The sequence below is a fragment of the Lampetra planeri genome, chromosome 45, assembly GCF_965212315.1.
Source record: "Lampetra planeri chromosome 45, kcLamPlan1.2.h2, whole genome shotgun sequence".
In the NCBI taxonomy this organism is placed as follows: domain Eukaryota; kingdom Metazoa; phylum Chordata; class Hyperoartia; order Petromyzontiformes; family Petromyzontidae; genus Lampetra; species Lampetra planeri.
In genome coordinates, this window is record NC_136151.1 from 4,993,380 (window position 1) to 5,012,341 (window position 18,962).

Genomic DNA, 18,962 nt, shown 5'->3' on the forward strand with positions numbered 1-18,962 from the left:
TCATTCAGAGGAGGAGTTGGAGGTGCTGCTGCTGCTGAACCTGGAGCGTGCGACTAAGTGGTGGGGCCTTACCATCAGCCCCACCAAAACTAAGCACCTGCCTGGGTATTTTGTACCATGAGACACTCCACTCCCACAACTCCCAATTGGTGATGGGGCTCGGGGTCCGGATTAATTGGGTTGATTATTCAAGTTTGTGGGTTTGTTGTCCAGATGTATGGGTTCATATCCTAGATGTGTGGATTCATAGCCCCCAGAGTATCAGGATTCTCAGTCTGGTTTCTATGACGTCAACGGAAGTCGCCCGACAAAATCCCCCGATGCTCTCGCTCATCTCGACTTCCACCACGCCTCCACACTTCATACTAAAACCCGAGGACCCTCTCAACCCTCTGCCGCACGCAGTTTACATTTGAAACAAGTGTTTGATAGTGAAACCAGACATCTGCAGAGAACCAGTTGAAGTATTTTTTTGTGTGAATTGTCAAATTTAATGGCTCTGGTTACAGAAGCTCAAGCATTGTTGATTAAAGTCCATGAACACTGCGCGCGATCCTAAGGGCTACATGATAAACGTATCGCCAGCCCCTTTACTCAGCAATAAATTATTCAGCAATTCATTTAGACTTTGTGGAGACTTAAAAAAGGAAAACACAAACCAAAAGTATCGAAAGATCTTATATTGTTACTTCACACGAAGACTGTGTACCCGGGGGCTGCGCCACACGAGGTCAGATTCACATTCTCGACACTGATCCCACAGCCTCAACACGAAACTCGCAGTCTTAATCGGAACCCCGCAACATCCACATTAAAATATGAACTTGGGTCTCGGCACGAACCCAAGGGCCTCAACGTCAAACCCGCAGTCTTTTAACACTGTTAGCAAGCACAGCCTCAACCAACACTCGCCATCCACGGCGTCAACACGGACCCACGGCCTAAACACTGACCCACAGCAAGCAGGGGGGGGCATTGAAAGCGGTAACAGCGATAATTCGTCCCCCTTACAGCCAGGAGTTGGATTTGAGCAGAATCTCGGGGCCGGTTTTATTTTCCAGAAGAAAAAAAAAAGACGAAAAATAATAGTTTTTTACCCTTTCTGCCAATAAAACAGGAGTTGTTAAGATACTCTTTTTTATTTCGATAAAGTCACGTAGGTAGAAAAATAAAGTAAAGAAATAGATTTTGATTTAAAGTTTTCGTGACTGCAGAGATTCATCTTCTTGGTTCTTTCGGTAAAGTCATCGCGTAGAAGGGAAATAATAAAAGAATAAAAATAAAACATAATAAAATACAATTCTCACAACGTTTCAGCCACAACACAAGCAGCCGTCCTCGGGTGAAGACAGCTGTCTGAAAGACAGCGCTCCAATTAACATTTTTATTATTTTATTATTTCCCTTCAACGTGACTTTACCGAAAAAGCCAAGAAGATAAAAAAAATAGATATCACGACGTTTCGATCGCAATACAAGCGATCGTCCTCAGGCGGAAAAAAATAATAATCCAGCAGTAGAACTGCTGAACTAGGAAGAACTACCCACGTGACTTTACTGAAAGAACCAAAGAGTATGGATTCCTGTAGTCACGGATGCTTCAAATTACGATAGTTGTTAAGATTTCAATTTAAATCTTTCGTGACTGCAGGGATTCATATTCTTGGTTCTTTCGGTAAAGTCAGCACGTAGAAGGGACATAATAAAATAATAAGTTTTCTTATTTTGTTATTATTATTTAATTACTTACCTTCTACGTGACTTTACCGAAAGAACCAAGAATATAGTTGTTAAGATGTTCAAACACCAGACAGATATCTTTCTAGCAAGGCGTCATCAAGTCTGCATTAACCACACGGAATGATGATATATGCATTGTTTGTCAAACTGATGCCTTGCAAAAAGGTATCCATTTGGTGTTGGAACACCTTAACACAACTCTTGTTTTATTTCCAGAAAGAGTAAAACCTGATCTTACTTTTCATCAATTTGGACGCTGCCAAAAAAGGTCCCAAAGAGACGAAAATATGTTCATGCAAATCCTCTTATGGCTGTGTTGGTGGCCATGGACTAGGGATGGAACGTTTTGGATTGAAGCATTGTTTCGGATGATTTCGGATTCTAGAACAAGTCCATATTTTATTTTCTTCTTCTTCTTATTCTTGTTCTAAGATCGTCGGTTACGTTATAATTGTCCTGGCGGGAGGGTAGGGGCAACGATAACAAAACTCGTCGCCCTGTGGTGCGTGCGCATGCGTGTGTGTGCGTGCGTGCGCCACAAAAGCCGCGCATCATTTCCCCACGACGTCGGCGTTAATTCGGAGCAAACTCGAGTGGAAATTCCCGCAAAAAATTCCCGTTTCCGGGGTGTCGGTCTTCAGATGTTCGGGGATTTACTCAATACCACGATCGGCGACGTTTTCGGCAATGCGCCGCCCCATCATCTTCACGGCACACGAACAAAGAATCCAGGAGAGTGGGGCATCGTGGAGGAACAGAAGGCCGCACTGATTCACCCCATTGGCCTGGGGCCAGATGAAGGAACATGAACCATCATCACGCAAACTCCAGCAGTCAGGACTGCTCTTCCCCCCATCAGGTATCAGGAAGCCACCGGGGCTGTGCACTTTTAAATGTAGACTGAAAACGAATTTCTTTAAAACTGCTTTAGGCGTTTTGTTATGTTGTCCTTCCATCCACACCTCCAATGAGCACGGTTGGCTACGTATAGCGCAAAAGAAGTCCAACGCACATGTGTACATTTCACACGAGTTTCAAACTTCAGCGGCGACATTGTCAGCAGCGAGAGTCGGGCTTGAGTGCACCAACGCCGGCAAATCTTCCAGGTTGTTTCAGGGCAATGACTGCTCTCCCCCCCTTCTGTCTCAGAGTTAGATCTCTCTTGGGCTGCGGTGTCTCTGTGTACAACCTGGGTCTTGCGAATCGGCTCTCCGCGGCAATACCAGAATAAAAACCTCAACTTGAAACGAACGAAAAGTTAAATGCGAAAAAATAGTTTAAAAGCAACAATTTATCTCACACACGCACGCACGCGCGCATTAAGCAGAATCTCGTCTGCCATTGGCTGAAAGGTCACATGATGCGGTTAGGTGGTGGGGGGAGGAGGGGCTATCTTATTCCACAACTGCTATTGGCTACTGCTGGGTCATGGGTGTGAAGCTGCCCCATCGCTCATGACGGCGGCACTCCAGTGGAGGTCAAAGGTTGCGACGGACGCCTTCTCGCTCGCTCGCTTTCAAACGAGGGAAAGTCGTGTAGCAAAGTCGCCGTGATTAAAAAGCAATTTTGTCGCTTGATGAGAACCGGCGTGGAAACTCCATCTACACCGCGAGTTGCCCCCGTCCTACCCGTGTCTCCCGCCTCGTTTTGTACGTACGTCGAAACTTCTTTCGCACCCCACGTAGCCAACGCTGCTAAATCGGAGGTTGCGGGGGGGGGGGGGGAAGGATTAATTGTCTGTCCACGTACCGCAGATTTTCGTGTCTCCACATGTTCCTCTTTTCCATGTGTCTCTCCTTCCTCTCTCGGTCTCTCCTTCCTTTCCCACGAAGCCTTTTCTCTTTTCCCCCCCCACGCCCGCCGCTACTCTGCCCGCTGGACCTCCCCTGCGTCTGTCCCCGTATATTCCATGTCCCCCCCGTTGCCCCCCATTCCTCGTGTAGAATCATCCGTTCTTCCGCGTTTCCCCCCCCCCCTCCCGCCCCCCGTGCTTCTCGCGCTCACTTCGCCTTGGTCTTCTTCTTCTCCGCCTCTTGGCAGAAAATCTCGAAGGCCGCCTGCATCTCAGGGTCCATTCCCGCGTCGCCGTCTCCCTCCCCGTTCTCGTCGTCGTCCTCCTCCGCCCCGTCTCCTTCTCCCGAGTCAGAGTCAGAATCCACGTAACTGGAACGACAACAACAACGACGATAGTCAAACATCTCAAAATATTTTTTTTTTACCAGGTAAGACCCACCCCCCCCCCGACTGAGCTGTGTAGCTCAATTTTCAGAAGTGTCCCTCAACCATTTTTGTTTCCTATCTTGCGTGACTTTACCGAAAGAACCAAGAATATGAATTCCTGCAGTGGTGAAAGTTTTAAGTCTAAATCTCTCTCTCTCTCTTTGAACTGCATGTTACCAGGTAAAGACCACGGAGCCATTTCTAAGCACATTTTCAGAAGCGTCCCCTGGCCATCACAGATGGTGGCAGCTCAACAAAGTTGCTGATATCACCATCACGTGGACATTTAGAGCAGCAGCCAAATAACCCTTAAACGCGTGACGTTGATTCTAAATGTGGAGGGAAAAACCGGAGGAAGACCGGAAAAAAAATCCACGCGACCACGGGGAGAAAGAGAGAGACGCAGACTCCAAATATACAGCAGCAGGCGTCGGGGTCGGGATCGAACCCACGACCTCCTGTATACCAGGCGAGGCAGTTAACATCTCATAGCCACCGTGATGATGATGATGATGAGAGAGACACGCAAACTCCAAATATACAGCAACAGGCGTCGGGGTCGGGATCGAACCCACGACCTCCTGTATACCAAGCGAGGTAGTTAACATCTCATAGCCACCGTGATGATGATGAGAGAGAAAGACACGCAGATTCCAAATATACAGCAAGCGTCAGGGTCGGGTTCGAACCCACGACCTCCTGTATACCAGGCGAGGTAGTTAACATCTCATAGCCACCGTGATGATGATGAGAGACGCGCAGATTCCAAATACAGCAGCAGGCGTCGGGGTCGGGATCGAACCCATGACCTCCTGTATACCAGGCGAGGCAGTTAACATCTCCTAGCCACCGTACCACCCCTTTAGCTACAGATGATGATGATTCTGTTCAACACGGAGGCTCAATTGTGAACAATTGCGAAGAAGTCTTCCTGTTTCCGCTCTTAAATAGAGGGGAGTGCAGGTGATGTCATCATGATTCTGACGACGACGACGCTGATGACGCTGCTGATGATGACGCTGCTGCTGATGACGCTGCTGCTGCTGATGACGCTGATGATGATGATGACGATGCTGATACCGATGATGACGACGCTGCTGATGCCGATGATGCTGCTGTTGACGTTGCCGATGCTGAAACCGATGACGCTGATGGTGATGATGCTGATGATGATGTTAATGATGATGCCGATGATGACGTTGATGATGACGCTGATGATGATGTTGATGACGCTGATGACGAAGCTGATGATGATGACGCTGATGATGACGCTGCTGATGACGCTGATGACGCTGACGATGATGACGTTGATGATGACGTTGATGATGACGCTGATGATGACACTGATGATGACGCTGATGATGACGCTGATGATGACGCTGATGATGACGGTGATGATGACGCTGATGATGACGCTGATGACGAAGCCCGATGACGAAGCTGCTGATGATGATGCCGATGATGCTGATGATGACGCTGATGATGACGTTGATGATGACGTTGATGATGACGCTGATGATGATGCTGAAGATGTCGATGACGCTGATGATGACGATGATGACGCCGATGATGATGATGACGTTGATGATGACGTTGATGACGACGCTTATGACGACGCTGATGACGATGCTGATGATGACGCTGCTGATGACGACGCTGATGACGCTGATGACGCTGACGATGATGACGTTGATGATGACGTTGATGATGACGCTGATGATGACACTGATGATGACGCTGATGATGACGCTGATGATGACGCTGATGATGACGGTGATGATGACGCTGATGATGACGCTGATGACGAAGCCCGATGACGAAGCTGCTGATGATGATGCCGATGATGCTGATGATGACGCTGATGATGACGTTGATGATGACGTTGATGATGACGCTGATGATGATGCTGAAGATGTCGATGACGCTGATGATGACGATGATGACGCCGATGATGATGATGACGTTGATGATGACGTTGATGACGACGCTTATGACGACGCTGATGACGATGCTGATGATGACGCTGCTGATGACGACGCTGATGACGCTGCTGATGACGCTGCTGATGATGATGATGCCGACGCCGTCAATGCCGCGGGGGGTGCCTAAGTGGCCGGTGTGAGGGAGCGCCTCCTCACTAGTGGTCCGGGGACTCGGTGGCGGTGCGAGCGGCGCGCGGGAACCTCTTGCGCAGCTCCGCCTCGTGCTGCATCACTCGCTCGTAGTGCTCACGGAACTCTACAGAGACGCACGCAGAGAGAGACACACGCACAGAGAGAAATACACACACAGAGATATACATACAGAGATACACACAGAGAGACACGCACAGAGAGAGACACACAGAGAGAGACACAGAGAGAGACACACAGAGACACATGCAGAGAGAGACACATGCACAGAGAGAAATACACACACAGAGATATACATACAGAGATATACACCCAGAGAGACATACACACAAAGAGACATACACACAGAGAGAGACACACAGAGACGCACGCAGAGAGAGACACACGCACAGAGAAAAATACACACACAGAGATATACATACAGAGATACACACAGAGAGACACGCACAGAGAGAAATACACACACAGAGATATACATACAGAGATATACACCCAGAGAGACATACACACAGAGAGAGACACACACAGAGAGAGACACACGCAGAGATACAGAGAGACACACATACAGAGATATACATACAGAGATACAGATACATGCAGAGATACAGAGAGATACACAGATATACAAAGACAAAGATCCCCCTTATAGCCTTAGACTGTAGTGCTGTTAGCGAGCACCTATGAAGGCCCAACGGCACACGAGGGGGTGGGTAGCCAGCACCACGCCCGACCGCCTTTGTCTCCCCAGTGGCGATGTTTACACACCGCACCAGATACTCATTTGAGGCTGAGTCGACCTAGGGGAGGCCCAGGACTGATTCAGATAAACGTCAATGGTGTTGGCCGTGAGCGGGAATCGAACTCGGGTCGCCGGGTTCGTAGCGCAGCGTAGCGCTAACCGCTGCACCACCGCTCCCCCAACAGATATACACACACAGATATACATACAGAGATACAGAGAGAGAGATACACATACAGAGAGTGATACACATACACAGAAATACACAGAGATAAAGAGAGATACACATACATAGATATACATACGGAGAAACACAGAGATACAGAGACACGCAGAGATACATACAGAAATATAGATAAACACAGTGATACACGTACACAGAGATACACACAGAGATACACACAGAGACAAAGATATACAGAGATTCTAGATTTGAAGCTTTCGTGACTGCAAGGATTCATACTCTTAGTTTTTTCGGTAAAGTCACGTAGGTAAAAAATTGAAATTAATAAAAAAATAAGATATAAGTAAAAAAAAAAAATCACAATTTTTTTTTAATTAATTTCAAATTTTTTAACTACGTGACTTTACCGAAAAAACTAAGAGTATATACAGAGATACACACACAGAGGGACAGATATACAGAGAGAGATATACAGACACACACAGAGTGTATGTATGTGTATATGTGCACAAGTATGTGTCTGTGCATGTGTGTGTGGGGAGCGGTAGTGTAGTGGTTAGCGCTTCGCTGCGCTATGAACCTGGCGACCCGAGTTCAATTCCCGCTCACGGCCAACACCACCAGTGACGATTATTTGAACCGGTCCCGGGCCTCACCTAGGTCGACTAAGCCTCAAATGAGTACCTGGTGCGGTGTGTAAACATCACCACTGGGGAGACAAAGGTGGCCAGGCGCGGTGCTGGCTACCCACCCCCTCGTGTGCCGTTCCTGCCTTCATAGGTGCTCGCTAACAGCACTTGTCCCAACACACATGTGTACGTGTGCGCGTGCGTGTGCGCGTACGCGTGCGTGCGTGCGTATACGTGTGTGTGTGCGTATACGTGTGTGTGTATACGTGTGTGTGTGTATACGTGTGTATACGTATACGCGTGTGTGTGTGTACGTACGTGTACGTGTATACATGTGTGTACGTGTGTGTATACATGTGTGTACGTGTGTGTGTGTACGTGTGTGTGTGTACGTGTACGTGTGTGTGTGTACACGTGTGTGTGTATACGTGTGTGTGTGTACGTGTGTGTGTATACGTATGTGTGTGGGCAGTTGGAGGCAGTCGCCCACCAACAACAACGGAGGGCGGAGGAGCGACGCTCACAACAACGAGCGGAGCGCCGGGTGGCTAAAGCACAGCAAGTTGGCACAGTAGGGGGCACAGGTGGTGCATCAGCCACTCATCTCGGTCATCTCAGTCAGTCGACCCGTGGCACCTGCTGGGTCTGCCCCGTGACCTCCTGCCAGCGGGCGTTCGACACTTCACGTGGCCTCAAGGTGCACATGGCCTGGCACAAGCGTCGTGGTGACGTCACCGCCACTTAGTGGCGTATGGCAGTTGTTGTTGTGCGTGTGTGTGTGTGTATGTGTGTGTGTGTACGTGTGTGTGTGTACGTGTGTGTGTACGTGTGTGTGTACGTGTGTGTACGTGTGTGTGTACGTGTGTGTGTGTACGTGTGTGTGTGTACGTGTGTGTGTGTACGTGCGCGTACGTGTGTGTGTGTACACGTGTGTGTGTGTGTGTACGTGTGTGTGTACGTATGTGAGTACGTGTGTGAGTGTGTGTGTGTGTGTACGTATGTGAGTACGTGTGTGAGTGTGTGTGTGCGTGTGTACATGTGTGTGTGTGTACGTGTGTGTGTGTACGTGTGTGTGTGTGTACGTGTGTGCACGCGCGTTGGTACCAGGGTCTGCAGCCGTGAAGGGCGTCCCGTCGGCCGTGTAAAACACCGGCTCATTCTGCCAGACAGACACAGCACACACTCAGCGGTGTGACACACACACACACACAGACACACACAGACACACACACACAGACACAGACACACACTCACACACAGACACACACAGACACACACACACAGACACACACACACACACACAGACACACACAGACACACACACACACACACAGACACACGCACACACTCAGCGGTGTGACACACACACACACAGACACAGACACACACACACACACAGACACACACAGACACACACACACACACAGACACACACACACACAGACACACACACACAGACACACACACAGACACACACACAGACACACACACACAGACACACACACAGACACACACACAGACACACACACAGACACACACACACACACAGACACACACACACAGACACAGAAAGACACACAGACACACACACACACAGACACACACACAGACACACAGACACACACACACAGACACACACACACAGACACACACACACACAGACACACACACACAGACACACGCACACACACACACAGACACACACACAGACACACACAGACACACACACACACACAGACACACACACACACAGACACACACACAGACACACACACACAGATACACACACACAGACACACACACACAGACACACACACACACAGACACACGCGCACACTCAGCGGTGTGACACACACACACACACATACACGCACACACACACGTGTGTAAGAGTGCTTGTGTAGGGGTGTCACGGGTAGGAAACGAACAAGCATACAGGGGTGTCCACATCCACGTTAACACCCGGGGGGGGGGGCTGTGGGGGGATGCTGGGATCCCACACAGCCCCACCCCTCGGTGGCAAGTCGGTATAAAAGGCGGGGAGCGAGAGGGCTCGTGGTTCAGTGTTGGGGCGCTAACGAGCGAAGAGCCAGTGAAGATTTCGATTTAAAGCTTTCGTGACTGCAGGGATTCATCTTCTTGGTTCTTTCGGTAAAGTCGTCACGTAGAAGGAAGTAATAAAATAATACAAATAAAACATCATAAAATACAATTCTCACGACGTTTCGGCCACAACGCAAGCAGCCGTCCTCAGGTGAAGAATGAAGCTTGGTGGTGTTTCATTCTTCACCTGAGGACGGCTGCTTGCGTTGTGGCAGAAACGTCGTGAGAATTATTTTATTATGTTTTATTTTTATTATTTTATTACTTCCCTTCTACGTGACTTTACCGAAAGAACCAAGAAGATGAACCAGTGAAGACTGAAGACCGGGCAGATAGGCCCTGGAACTCCTCAGAGCCGATGTTCTTCTAAGAGCCGGGTCTGTCTGGCTGGGTGTCGTGACCCGTGCATTGACCAGGCCCGGGTCAGGTAGCCTCCCCTAGCGCCCTCAGCGGAGGATCTGGGAGCAGACCAGTTGGGCAGAGAGCTCTAGGGGTGTATCCCAGTCCAGTACGGGTGAAGGGGCCGTTACCCCTTGGAGTGTTGTATACGTTGCCCTGTGCCGAATGTAAAGTTACAGTAAATAGTGTGCCTTGACTACACAGTCTCTGTCGCCTGTGAACCCACTACACTTGTCTGTGTGTGTGTGTCTGTGTGTGTGTGTGTCTGTGTGTATGTGTCTGTGTGCGTGTAGCTGTGTGCGTGTAGCTGTGTGTGTCTGTGTAGCTGTGTGTGTGTGTGTCTGTGTGTGTGTGTGTCTGTGTCTGTGTGTGTGTGTCTGTCAGAGGTGTGGACTCGAGTCATGTGACTTGGACTCGAGTCAGACTCGAGTCATGAATTTGATGACTTGCGACTCGACTTGGACTTGCATAACAATGACTTTGTCCCACCTATGAGATGTGGACTCGAGTCATGTGACTTGGACTCGAGTCAGACTCGAGTCATGAATTTGATGACTTGCGACTCGACTTGGACTTGCATAACAATGACTTTGTCCCACCTCTGGTGTCTGTGTCTGTGTGTGTCTGTGTGTGTGTGTCTGTGTGTGTTTCTGTGTGTAGCTGTGCTAGCGACGTAATTTCGAACAGTCGTTTAAACTCCACTCCTAACCTCAGAACCAGACTCTTCAGAATCTGAATCTTGATTTGTCCTTGAGAAAGCCAATGAGCTATGAAGCGCTTAGTCACAGATGTCCACTAGTCACAGATCCCAACAAAATCTAATTAAATAGACGCCTCTATCACTTATCACAATACTAAAATAATAACAGAACATTATTTCATCATGGGACCTCTTTTGCCAGTACCAAAATATACTAATAGGGTTTTTCCCCTTGCAAAAGGTGTCAGTTTTGTTGCCAAAAAAAAGGGGAAAAACCCCTATTAGTATATTTTGGTACTGGCAAAAGAGGTCCCATGATGTAGCTGCTCACCCCGAGCCCTCATTACTCTGGTAGTGCGTTGTCTTGAACTGTGCGCCCTTTGGCGTCATCTGGTCGAACACCATATGAGACGAGGCTCCAAAGAAAGCTTTCTCTGGTGTGGACCAATCAGTTTCAAAGACAATGCATAAATTATCAGAGTATTGTTTTTTGTTTGCATTTGACTGCAAGTATTGTGGTAAATGTTAACATGATTCCTTACAAAAAGGTATCAGTTTTGTTGCCAGAAAAAAGAGGAAAAACCCTATCAGTACAGAACATTAATGTCTATGTATGCAGTTAACTTTTTCGCACCATACATAGCCAACCGTGCTAATTTATTTGGTATTTGTAGGTCGCTATGGGTCTGGGTGTCGATGGGTCTCTGTGTAGTGTGCACTTTGAACTTCTGTCACACCGTACGTAGCCAACCGTGCCAAGCTGTGGGTCTCTTGGTGTCTGTGGGTGTCTGAGTGTCTGTGGGTGTCTGTGGGTCTGTGGGTGTCTGTGGGTCTCTGAGTGTCTGTGGGTGTCTGTGGGTGTCTGTGGGTCTCTGTGGGTGTCTGTGGGTCTCTATGGGTGTCTGTGGGTCTCTGTGGGTGTCTGTGGGTCTCTGAGTGTCTGTGGGTCTCTATGGGTGTCTGTGGGTCTCTGAGTGTCTGTGGGTCTCTATGGGTGTCTGTGGGTCTCTGGGTGTCTATGGGGAGCGGTGGTGCAGCAGTTAGCGCTACGCTGCGCTACGAACCTGGCGACCAGGGTTCGATTCCCGCTAAACGGCCAATACCGCCAATGACGATCATATCTGAACCGGTCCTGGGCCTCCCCTAGGTCGACTCAGGCTCAAATGAGTACCTGGTGCGATGTGTAAACATCGCCACTGGGGAGACAAAGGCGGCCGAGCATGGTGCTGGCCACCCACCCCCTCGTGTGCCGTGCCGGCCTTCATAGGTGCTACTCGCTAACAGCACTTGCCCCTACAGCCTGTTGAGGCTATACGGGGGATCTTTGTCTCTGTATGACGTGTGTGCATGTGCATCGGTGTGTATATCATCGTGTAGAAGGAGTGCGTTTCTCACCATGTAGTAGTCTGGGTCGGTGAGGGGGCAGTGGGTGGGGGTAGGGGTCGAGGTGGGGGTCACTCTGCCCCAGTTGCTTGACCTCAGCTCGATGAGTTTCAGTAACATGCTGCGCACTGGCCTACACACACACACAGACAAAGATCCCCCGTGTAGCCTCAACAGACTGTTGGGGCAAGTGCTGTTAGCGAGCACCTGTGAAGGCCGGCACGGCACACAAGGGGGTGGGTGGCCAGCACCACGCCCAGCCGCCTTTGTCTCCCTAGCGGCGATGTTTACACACCGCACCAGGTACTCATTTGAGGCTGAGTCGACCTAGGGGAGGCCCAGGACCGGTTCAGATAATCGTCACTGGTGTTGGCCGTGAGCGGACGATTTGCCAGAATTAAACCTTTACCAGGATAAAAACAAACTTAATTATTAATATTCGTTGCGTAAGCCTACTACGCGTAAGCCCACTCCATGTGAAACTGTTCCCTGGGGGGTCGGAGATGGGATCGCCGTTCTTTCCGTTATGACATCATAACTGTTGTTATAATAATTGGTTTACCCTTCTATCTGGCAACAAAACTGACACCTTTTTACAAGGAGTCATGTTTGCATAGACCGCAATACCTGCAGTCATAATACAAACAAAAGACATAACTCTGATAATGTGCACTGTCCTTGAAGTTGATTGGTCCACACTCGAGACAGCTTTCCTTAGAGCCTAGTCTCACATGGGTTGGACCAGATGACGCCAAAAGGCGCACAACTCAAAGACAATGCACCATCAGAGTATGAGAGCTCGGGGCAAGCATCTACACTATGGGAACCTCATTTGCCAGTAAAAATATGATAATTGTTTTTTTAACCTTCTATCTGGCAACAAAACTGACACCTTTTTGCAAGGAGTCATGTTTGCATAAACCCCAATACCTGCAGTCATAATACAAACAAAAGACATAACTCTTATTATGACTGCAGGTATTGCGGTCTATGCAAAAATGACTCCTTGTAAAAAGGTGTCAGTTTTGTTTCCAGATAGAAGGGTAAACAACCAATTATTATATTTTTACTGGCAAATGAGGTTCCCATAGTGTTGTTATAATGTCATGTAGGGCAGTCTGTGCACAAACACCACCCTCCTTCAGCATTTTGATTGGGAGATCATCTCTGCCCGGTGCCTTTCCTGGTCTCAGACTCTGGATCACCTTCAGTACTTCCTCAACAGATGGCACCTCAGCCTGCCACTCACAGGGGGTGACTTCTTCCTCCAATATTTGAGGCACCGCAGCCTCGGCAGGGTCATCCCCACTTTGTCCCACGTTGTTTCCCTGGCTGAGGGATTTCCCCTCCCCCACGCCCTCACAGAAATGCTCAGCAAATCTGAAAACCTGTTCCTGGGGGTCGGAGATTGGATCGCCGTTCTTTCCATTAATGACGGTAACAGGTGTGGCCGCTCCTTTTGACGGTGGAATTAAATAGTGATTTGTGATCGTGCACTACTGAGGCAGACTCCATCTCCTCAGCAACCCGCGACCACCGCCAATCCTTGCAGCGCCTCACGGCTCTCCGAACCTCCGAGCGAAGGCTGCGGTAAGCCTCCTCATTCTCCGACGTGGGATGCTGAAGACGATGAGAGTGGGCCTCAGCCAGCCTGAACACCTCCTCTGTCAGCCAGGGTTTGCTGCATGAACCACGGTTCTGAACCTCACCCATTTCCCCTTGGCATCTCTCTGCTTATCTCTGTGTGTGTGTATCCATCGCTGTGTGTCTCTGTGTGTATCTCTCCCTGTGTGTCTCTGTGTGTATCTCTCCCTGTGTATCTCTGTGTGTATCTCTCTATGTATCTCTGTGTGTATCTCTGCATCTCTCTGTGTGTATCTCTGTGTGTATCTATGTGTGTATCTCTGTATCTCTGTATCTCTGTGTGTATCTCTGTGTGTATCTCTGTGTGTATTTCTCTCTGTGTATCTCTGTGTGTATCTTTCTCTGTATCTCTCTGTGTATGTCTTAATCTCTCTATGCATCTCTTTTTATGTATCTCTGTGTGTATCTCTGTATCTCTCTGTGTATCTCTCTGTGTATCTCTGTCTCTCTCTCTCTGTATCTCTCTCTGTATCTCTCTCTGTGTATCTCCGTGTATCTCTCTCTCCATCTCTCTCTGTATCTCTCTCTCTGTATCTATCTCTCCATCTCTCTCTGTGTGTATCTCTGTGTGTATCTCTGTGTGTATCTCTCTCTGTATCTCTCTCTCTCTGTATCTCTATCTCTCTGTATCTCTCTCTGTGTATCTCTCTCTGTATCTCTCTCTCTCTCTCTCTATCTGTGTATCTCTATCTCTGTGTGTATCTCTATCTCTGTGTATCTCTCTCTGTGTGTATCTCTCTGTGTATCTCTCTCTGTGTGTATCTCTCTCTGTGTATCTCTCTCTGTGTATCTCTATCTCTCTGTGTATCTCTCTCTGTGTATCTCTCTCTGTGTATCTCTCTGTGTATCTCTCTCTCTGCGCATTACCGCTCACAGGACCCATCCAGCACCACGGACTTCATGCGCTCCATCAGCTCGTCCATGCTGCTCTTCCCCTCCAACCGGAAGTCGTCCTCCAGCACCGACCCGCACAGCTTCACCCACAGAGACAGATGCATCAATGGACCTCCTTTGACAGTACCACAATTTAATAATAGGGTTCATATTCTTAGGTTTTTTTCGGTAAAGTCACCAGGTAGGTGAAAAATTAAAATTAATAAAAGTAAAATAAAAATAAAATAAAAATCACGACGTTTCGGAGGCAACACAAGCTTCCGTCTTCACATACTAGTATATATACAGGGACTGTTTTCTTGGAATTTCTCTTACTTCATACAGCTATCGTGCTGTGACGGTTCCACCTGAAGACGGAAGCTTGTGTTGCCTCCGAAACGTCGTGATTTTTATTTTATTTTTATTTTACTTTTATTAATTTTAATTTTTTACCTACATGACTTTACCGAAAAAACCTAAGAATATGAATCCTTGCAGTCACGAAAGCTTAAAATCTAGAAACAATAATAGGGGTTTTCCCCTTTATTTCTAGCAACAAAACTGAAACCTTTTACAAGGAATCATGTTTAGTGCATTAACCACAATAATTGTGGTCAAAATGCCAAAAAAAACACGCTCTGATAATGATGCACTGTACTTGAAACTGATTGGTCCACACACCAGAGACGGCTTTCTTTTGAGCCTCGACCAAATTGGTGCTAGACCAGAGGACGCCAAAAGGCTCACACAGCTCAAAGACAATTCCAATATCAAAATAATGAGAGCTCGGGGTGAGCATCTACATCATTAGACGTTCTTTGCCAGTAACAAAATATAATAGCAGCAGGGTTTTCCCCTTTATTTCTGGCAAGAAAACTGAAACCTTTTACAAGGAATCATGTTTAATGCATTCACTACAATGCTTGCGGTCAAAATGCAAACAAAAAACACATTCTGATAATATGATGCACTGTCCTTGAAACTGATTGGTCCACACACCAGAGACGACTTTCTTTTGAGCCTCGACCCAATTGGTGCTAGACCAGAGGACACCAAAAGGCGTTACACAGCTCAAAGACAATTCACCATCATAGTAACGAGGGCTCGGGGTGAGCATCTACATCATTAGACCTTCTTTGCCAGTCCCAAAATATAATAATAGCGGGTTTTTCCCCTTTTTATGGCAACAAGACTGAAACCTTTTACAAGGAATCATGTCAGTGCATTAACCACAATACTTGTGGTCAAAATGCAAACAAAAAACACATTCTGATAATTTATGCACTGTCCTTGAAACTGATTGGTCTACACCAGGGACGGTTTTGGGACCTTTCCCGGCACACTGAGGAGCAAGATGCCCCTGTAGTTGTTACAGTCTGTGCGGTCCCCCTTCTTAAAGAGATAGACCACAGTCATCCTGACAATATTGCCGTACACATCCAGTGGTCCAGACTGTTATGTCATGTAGGGAAGTCTGCACACAGACGCCACCCTCCCTCAGCATTTTTTTTTTGGAGATCGTCTCTGCCCGGGGCTTTTCCTGGTCTCAGACACTTCCTCCACAGATGGCACCTCAGCCAACCATTGAGAAGGGGTGGCTACTTCCGCCAATGTTTGAGGCACCGCAGCCCAAGCAGGATCGTGCCCAACTTGCCCCATGATGTTGTCCGGGCTGATCGAATTCCCCTCCACCAAGGCCTCAAAAAAATGCTCTGCAAACCTGCAGACCTGTACCTGTATGTCAGAGATCGGATTACCGTTCTTCCTCTTAAGATATGTCAGGCGCTGCAAGTTATAGGCGAGGCGCTGCAAATTACTTTTTAATGGCTACTTAGGCAGATTCCATCTCCACAGCAACCCACGCTCACCACCCATCCTTGCAGCGCCGCACGGCTCTCCAAATCCCCGAGCGAAGGCTGCAGTAAAAGCCTCCTCATTCTCAACGAGCAGGAACACCTCCTCCTTCAGCCAGGGTCTCTGGGGAGGTCTAGACCGCATACCCAATGCAGTAATTGCAGCTGCATGAGCCACAGTCCTGAACCTCGCCCATTTCCCCTCAGCATCAATCAGAATGAGGGGAGGGGGACGATGCCAACCCCAGCTGCATGCGATGTTGAAATTCCTGCTTGCAACTTTCATCAGCTAGCTGAGACCATGCCACCTTGGGTTTGAATGGGGTCCTAGATGGACACCCACCACTGGAGTGGAAGAATGGCAGGTGCATCTTACAGATGACAAGTCGATGGTCAGTGGGCAGATCAGCTCCACGGTAGGTCCTGGTGTCAAGGAAATGGGCCCGCATCCGCTGTTCCGTCACTATGTAGTCCAGCAGATGTTCTTGCTTGGACCCGGCATACATCCATGATGTTGTGTGGATGGGCCGATGCCGGAAGAGCGTGTTGGTAATTACAAGCCCATGGGCTGCACAAAAATCTAGCAGCCTCCTACCGTTGTTATTGAGCTGATCTGGCCCATGCCTTCCAATCACTCCAGACCAGGTGCCAGCATCATGACCGACTCGGGCATTAAAGTCACCCAACAGGATGACTCTATCCCGATGGGCCACTCTAGCCAGCACCTGTGACAGCAAGTTATAGAAGGCGTCTGACTCATCGGCCTTGCCTGCATCCCTCCACAGATGTTCATCTTCGGTGGGGGCATAAGTAACCACCACCACCACCACCATTCCTCACCTCTTGTTGATGGGGAGGCGAGCCCACAGCAGCCTGGGGCTTACAGCTTCCCACACCTCACTGCCATGTTCAGATAACCCCCTTCATTCGTATGTTCAAAAGAAGTGCCACTCCCTGTTGTTTGGTAGTTTCCTGCCCCAAAGTGGTCACCAGGTTCATAGCACAGCGCGCTAACCGTTGCACTACTGCTCCCCACACAGAGACACACACACAGAGTGACGCAGGGATGGAGCGCTGTGTGAGTGAAGCCGGCCATGATGAACCTTTAGCATACTTATTCTTGAGTGTTTTCGGTAAAGTGACGTAGGTAAAAAATTGAAATTTAAATTAATAAAAGTAAAATAAAAAAGTTACATTTTTATTCTTGGGTTTTTTCGCTAAAGTCACGTAGGTAAAACATTAACTTTTTTATTTTACTAATATTAATTTTAATTTTTTACCTACGTGACTTTACCGAAAAAACCCAAGAATATGAATCCTTGCAGTCACGAAAGCTTCAAATCTAGAATCTTTAGCAAACTCTTAGGTGTTGTCGGTAAAGTGACGTAGGTATAAAATAATAATAAAATTAAATAATAATATATCACGACGTTTCGGAGGCAACGCGAGTCTCCGTCTTCAGGTGGAACCGTCACAGCCAGATTTACTGTATCAAGTGAAGAGAAATCCAAGAGACAAGATCTTAAATAGTGGTTCAGGGGAGGGGGGAGGGGCTTATCTAAATGTGGCAGTTGGGGACTGGGAGGGGGGGGGGAAGGTGGGCGGAGCTAGAAGGGGAAGGTGGGCAGGGCTAGAAGGGAAGGTGGGCGGGGCTAGAAGGGGAAGTGGGAGGGGCTGAAGAGGAGGGTGAGCGGGGCTAAAAGGGGAAGTGGGCGGGGCTAGAAGGGGAAGTGGGAGGGGCTAGAAGGGGGAGTGGGCGGGGCTAGAAGGGGAAGGTGGGCAGGGCTAGAAGGGGAAGGTGGGAGGGGCTAGGAGGGGAAATGGGAGGGGCTAGAAGGGGAAGTGGGAGGGGCTAGAAGGGAAGGAACAGCTGATGCACCTCGGCAAGCTTATCTAGGTACAAACAAAAGCCCAAAACAGCAGCGCTGTTCAACGCTGGGGATGTCAGCAGCTCGGTAAGACACCTTGAGCATCTTGATGGAGCAGGTGACGTTGTCGTCACTGGGGTGAGCGAGCAGAGTGTGGATCACGTCCTTCACTCCCGCACGCAGAATGGCAGCACGAGTTCGCTGGGAGCCGGACAGCACCTACAGGGGACAGGGGAGTGGTGAGTGAGTGGTGAGTGAGTGGTGAGTGAGTGGTGAGTGAGTGAGTGAGTGGTGAGTGAGTGAGTGGTGAGTGAGTGGTGAGTGAATGGTGAGTGAGTGTGGTGAGTGAGTGAGTGGTGAGTGTAGTGAGTGAGTGGTGAGTGAGTGGTGGGTGAGTGAGTGAGTGGTGAGTGAGTGTGGTGAGTGAGTGGTGAGTGAGTGGTGAGTGAGTGGTGAGTGAGTTGTGAGCACCTCGAGGTGGAGGTAGAGTTCGGTG

At 48.6% G+C, this 18,962-nt stretch overlaps 1 protein-coding gene across 1 annotated transcript; it reads right to left on the bottom strand.

Annotated features, from left to right (window-relative positions):
* Positions 1-467: 467 nt before the first annotated feature.
* PAIP1 (poly(A) binding protein interacting protein 1) lies at positions 468-18,956 on the bottom strand. The gene is made up of 7 exons (XM_078614780.1): positions 18,938-18,956; positions 18,563-18,685; positions 14,740-14,846; positions 12,241-12,361; positions 8,748-8,802; positions 6,098-6,197; positions 468-3,902 (listed from the first exon to the last, which is right to left on the bottom strand). The coding sequence occupies exons 2-7, from the start codon at positions 18,569-18,571 to the stop codon at positions 3,740-3,742; spliced, it is 555 nt and encodes a 184-aa protein (XP_078470906.1). The 5' UTR covers positions 18,572-18,685; positions 18,938-18,956; the 3' UTR covers positions 468-3,739.
* Positions 18,957-18,962: the final 6 nt, after the last annotated feature.

Excerpts from the sequence above, each read along its gene's own strand:
- PAIP1 (XM_078614780.1), bottom strand. Across the intron at positions 8,803-12,240 it reads CCGACCCAGACTACTACATG|AATGAGCCGGTGTTTTACAC; the intron begins GTGAGAAACGCA and ends TCTGTCTGGCAG. Across the intron at positions 3,903-6,097 it reads ACCGAGTCCCCGGACCACTA|TTACGTGGATTCTGACTCTG; the intron begins GTGAGGAGGCGC and ends TTGTCGTTCCAG.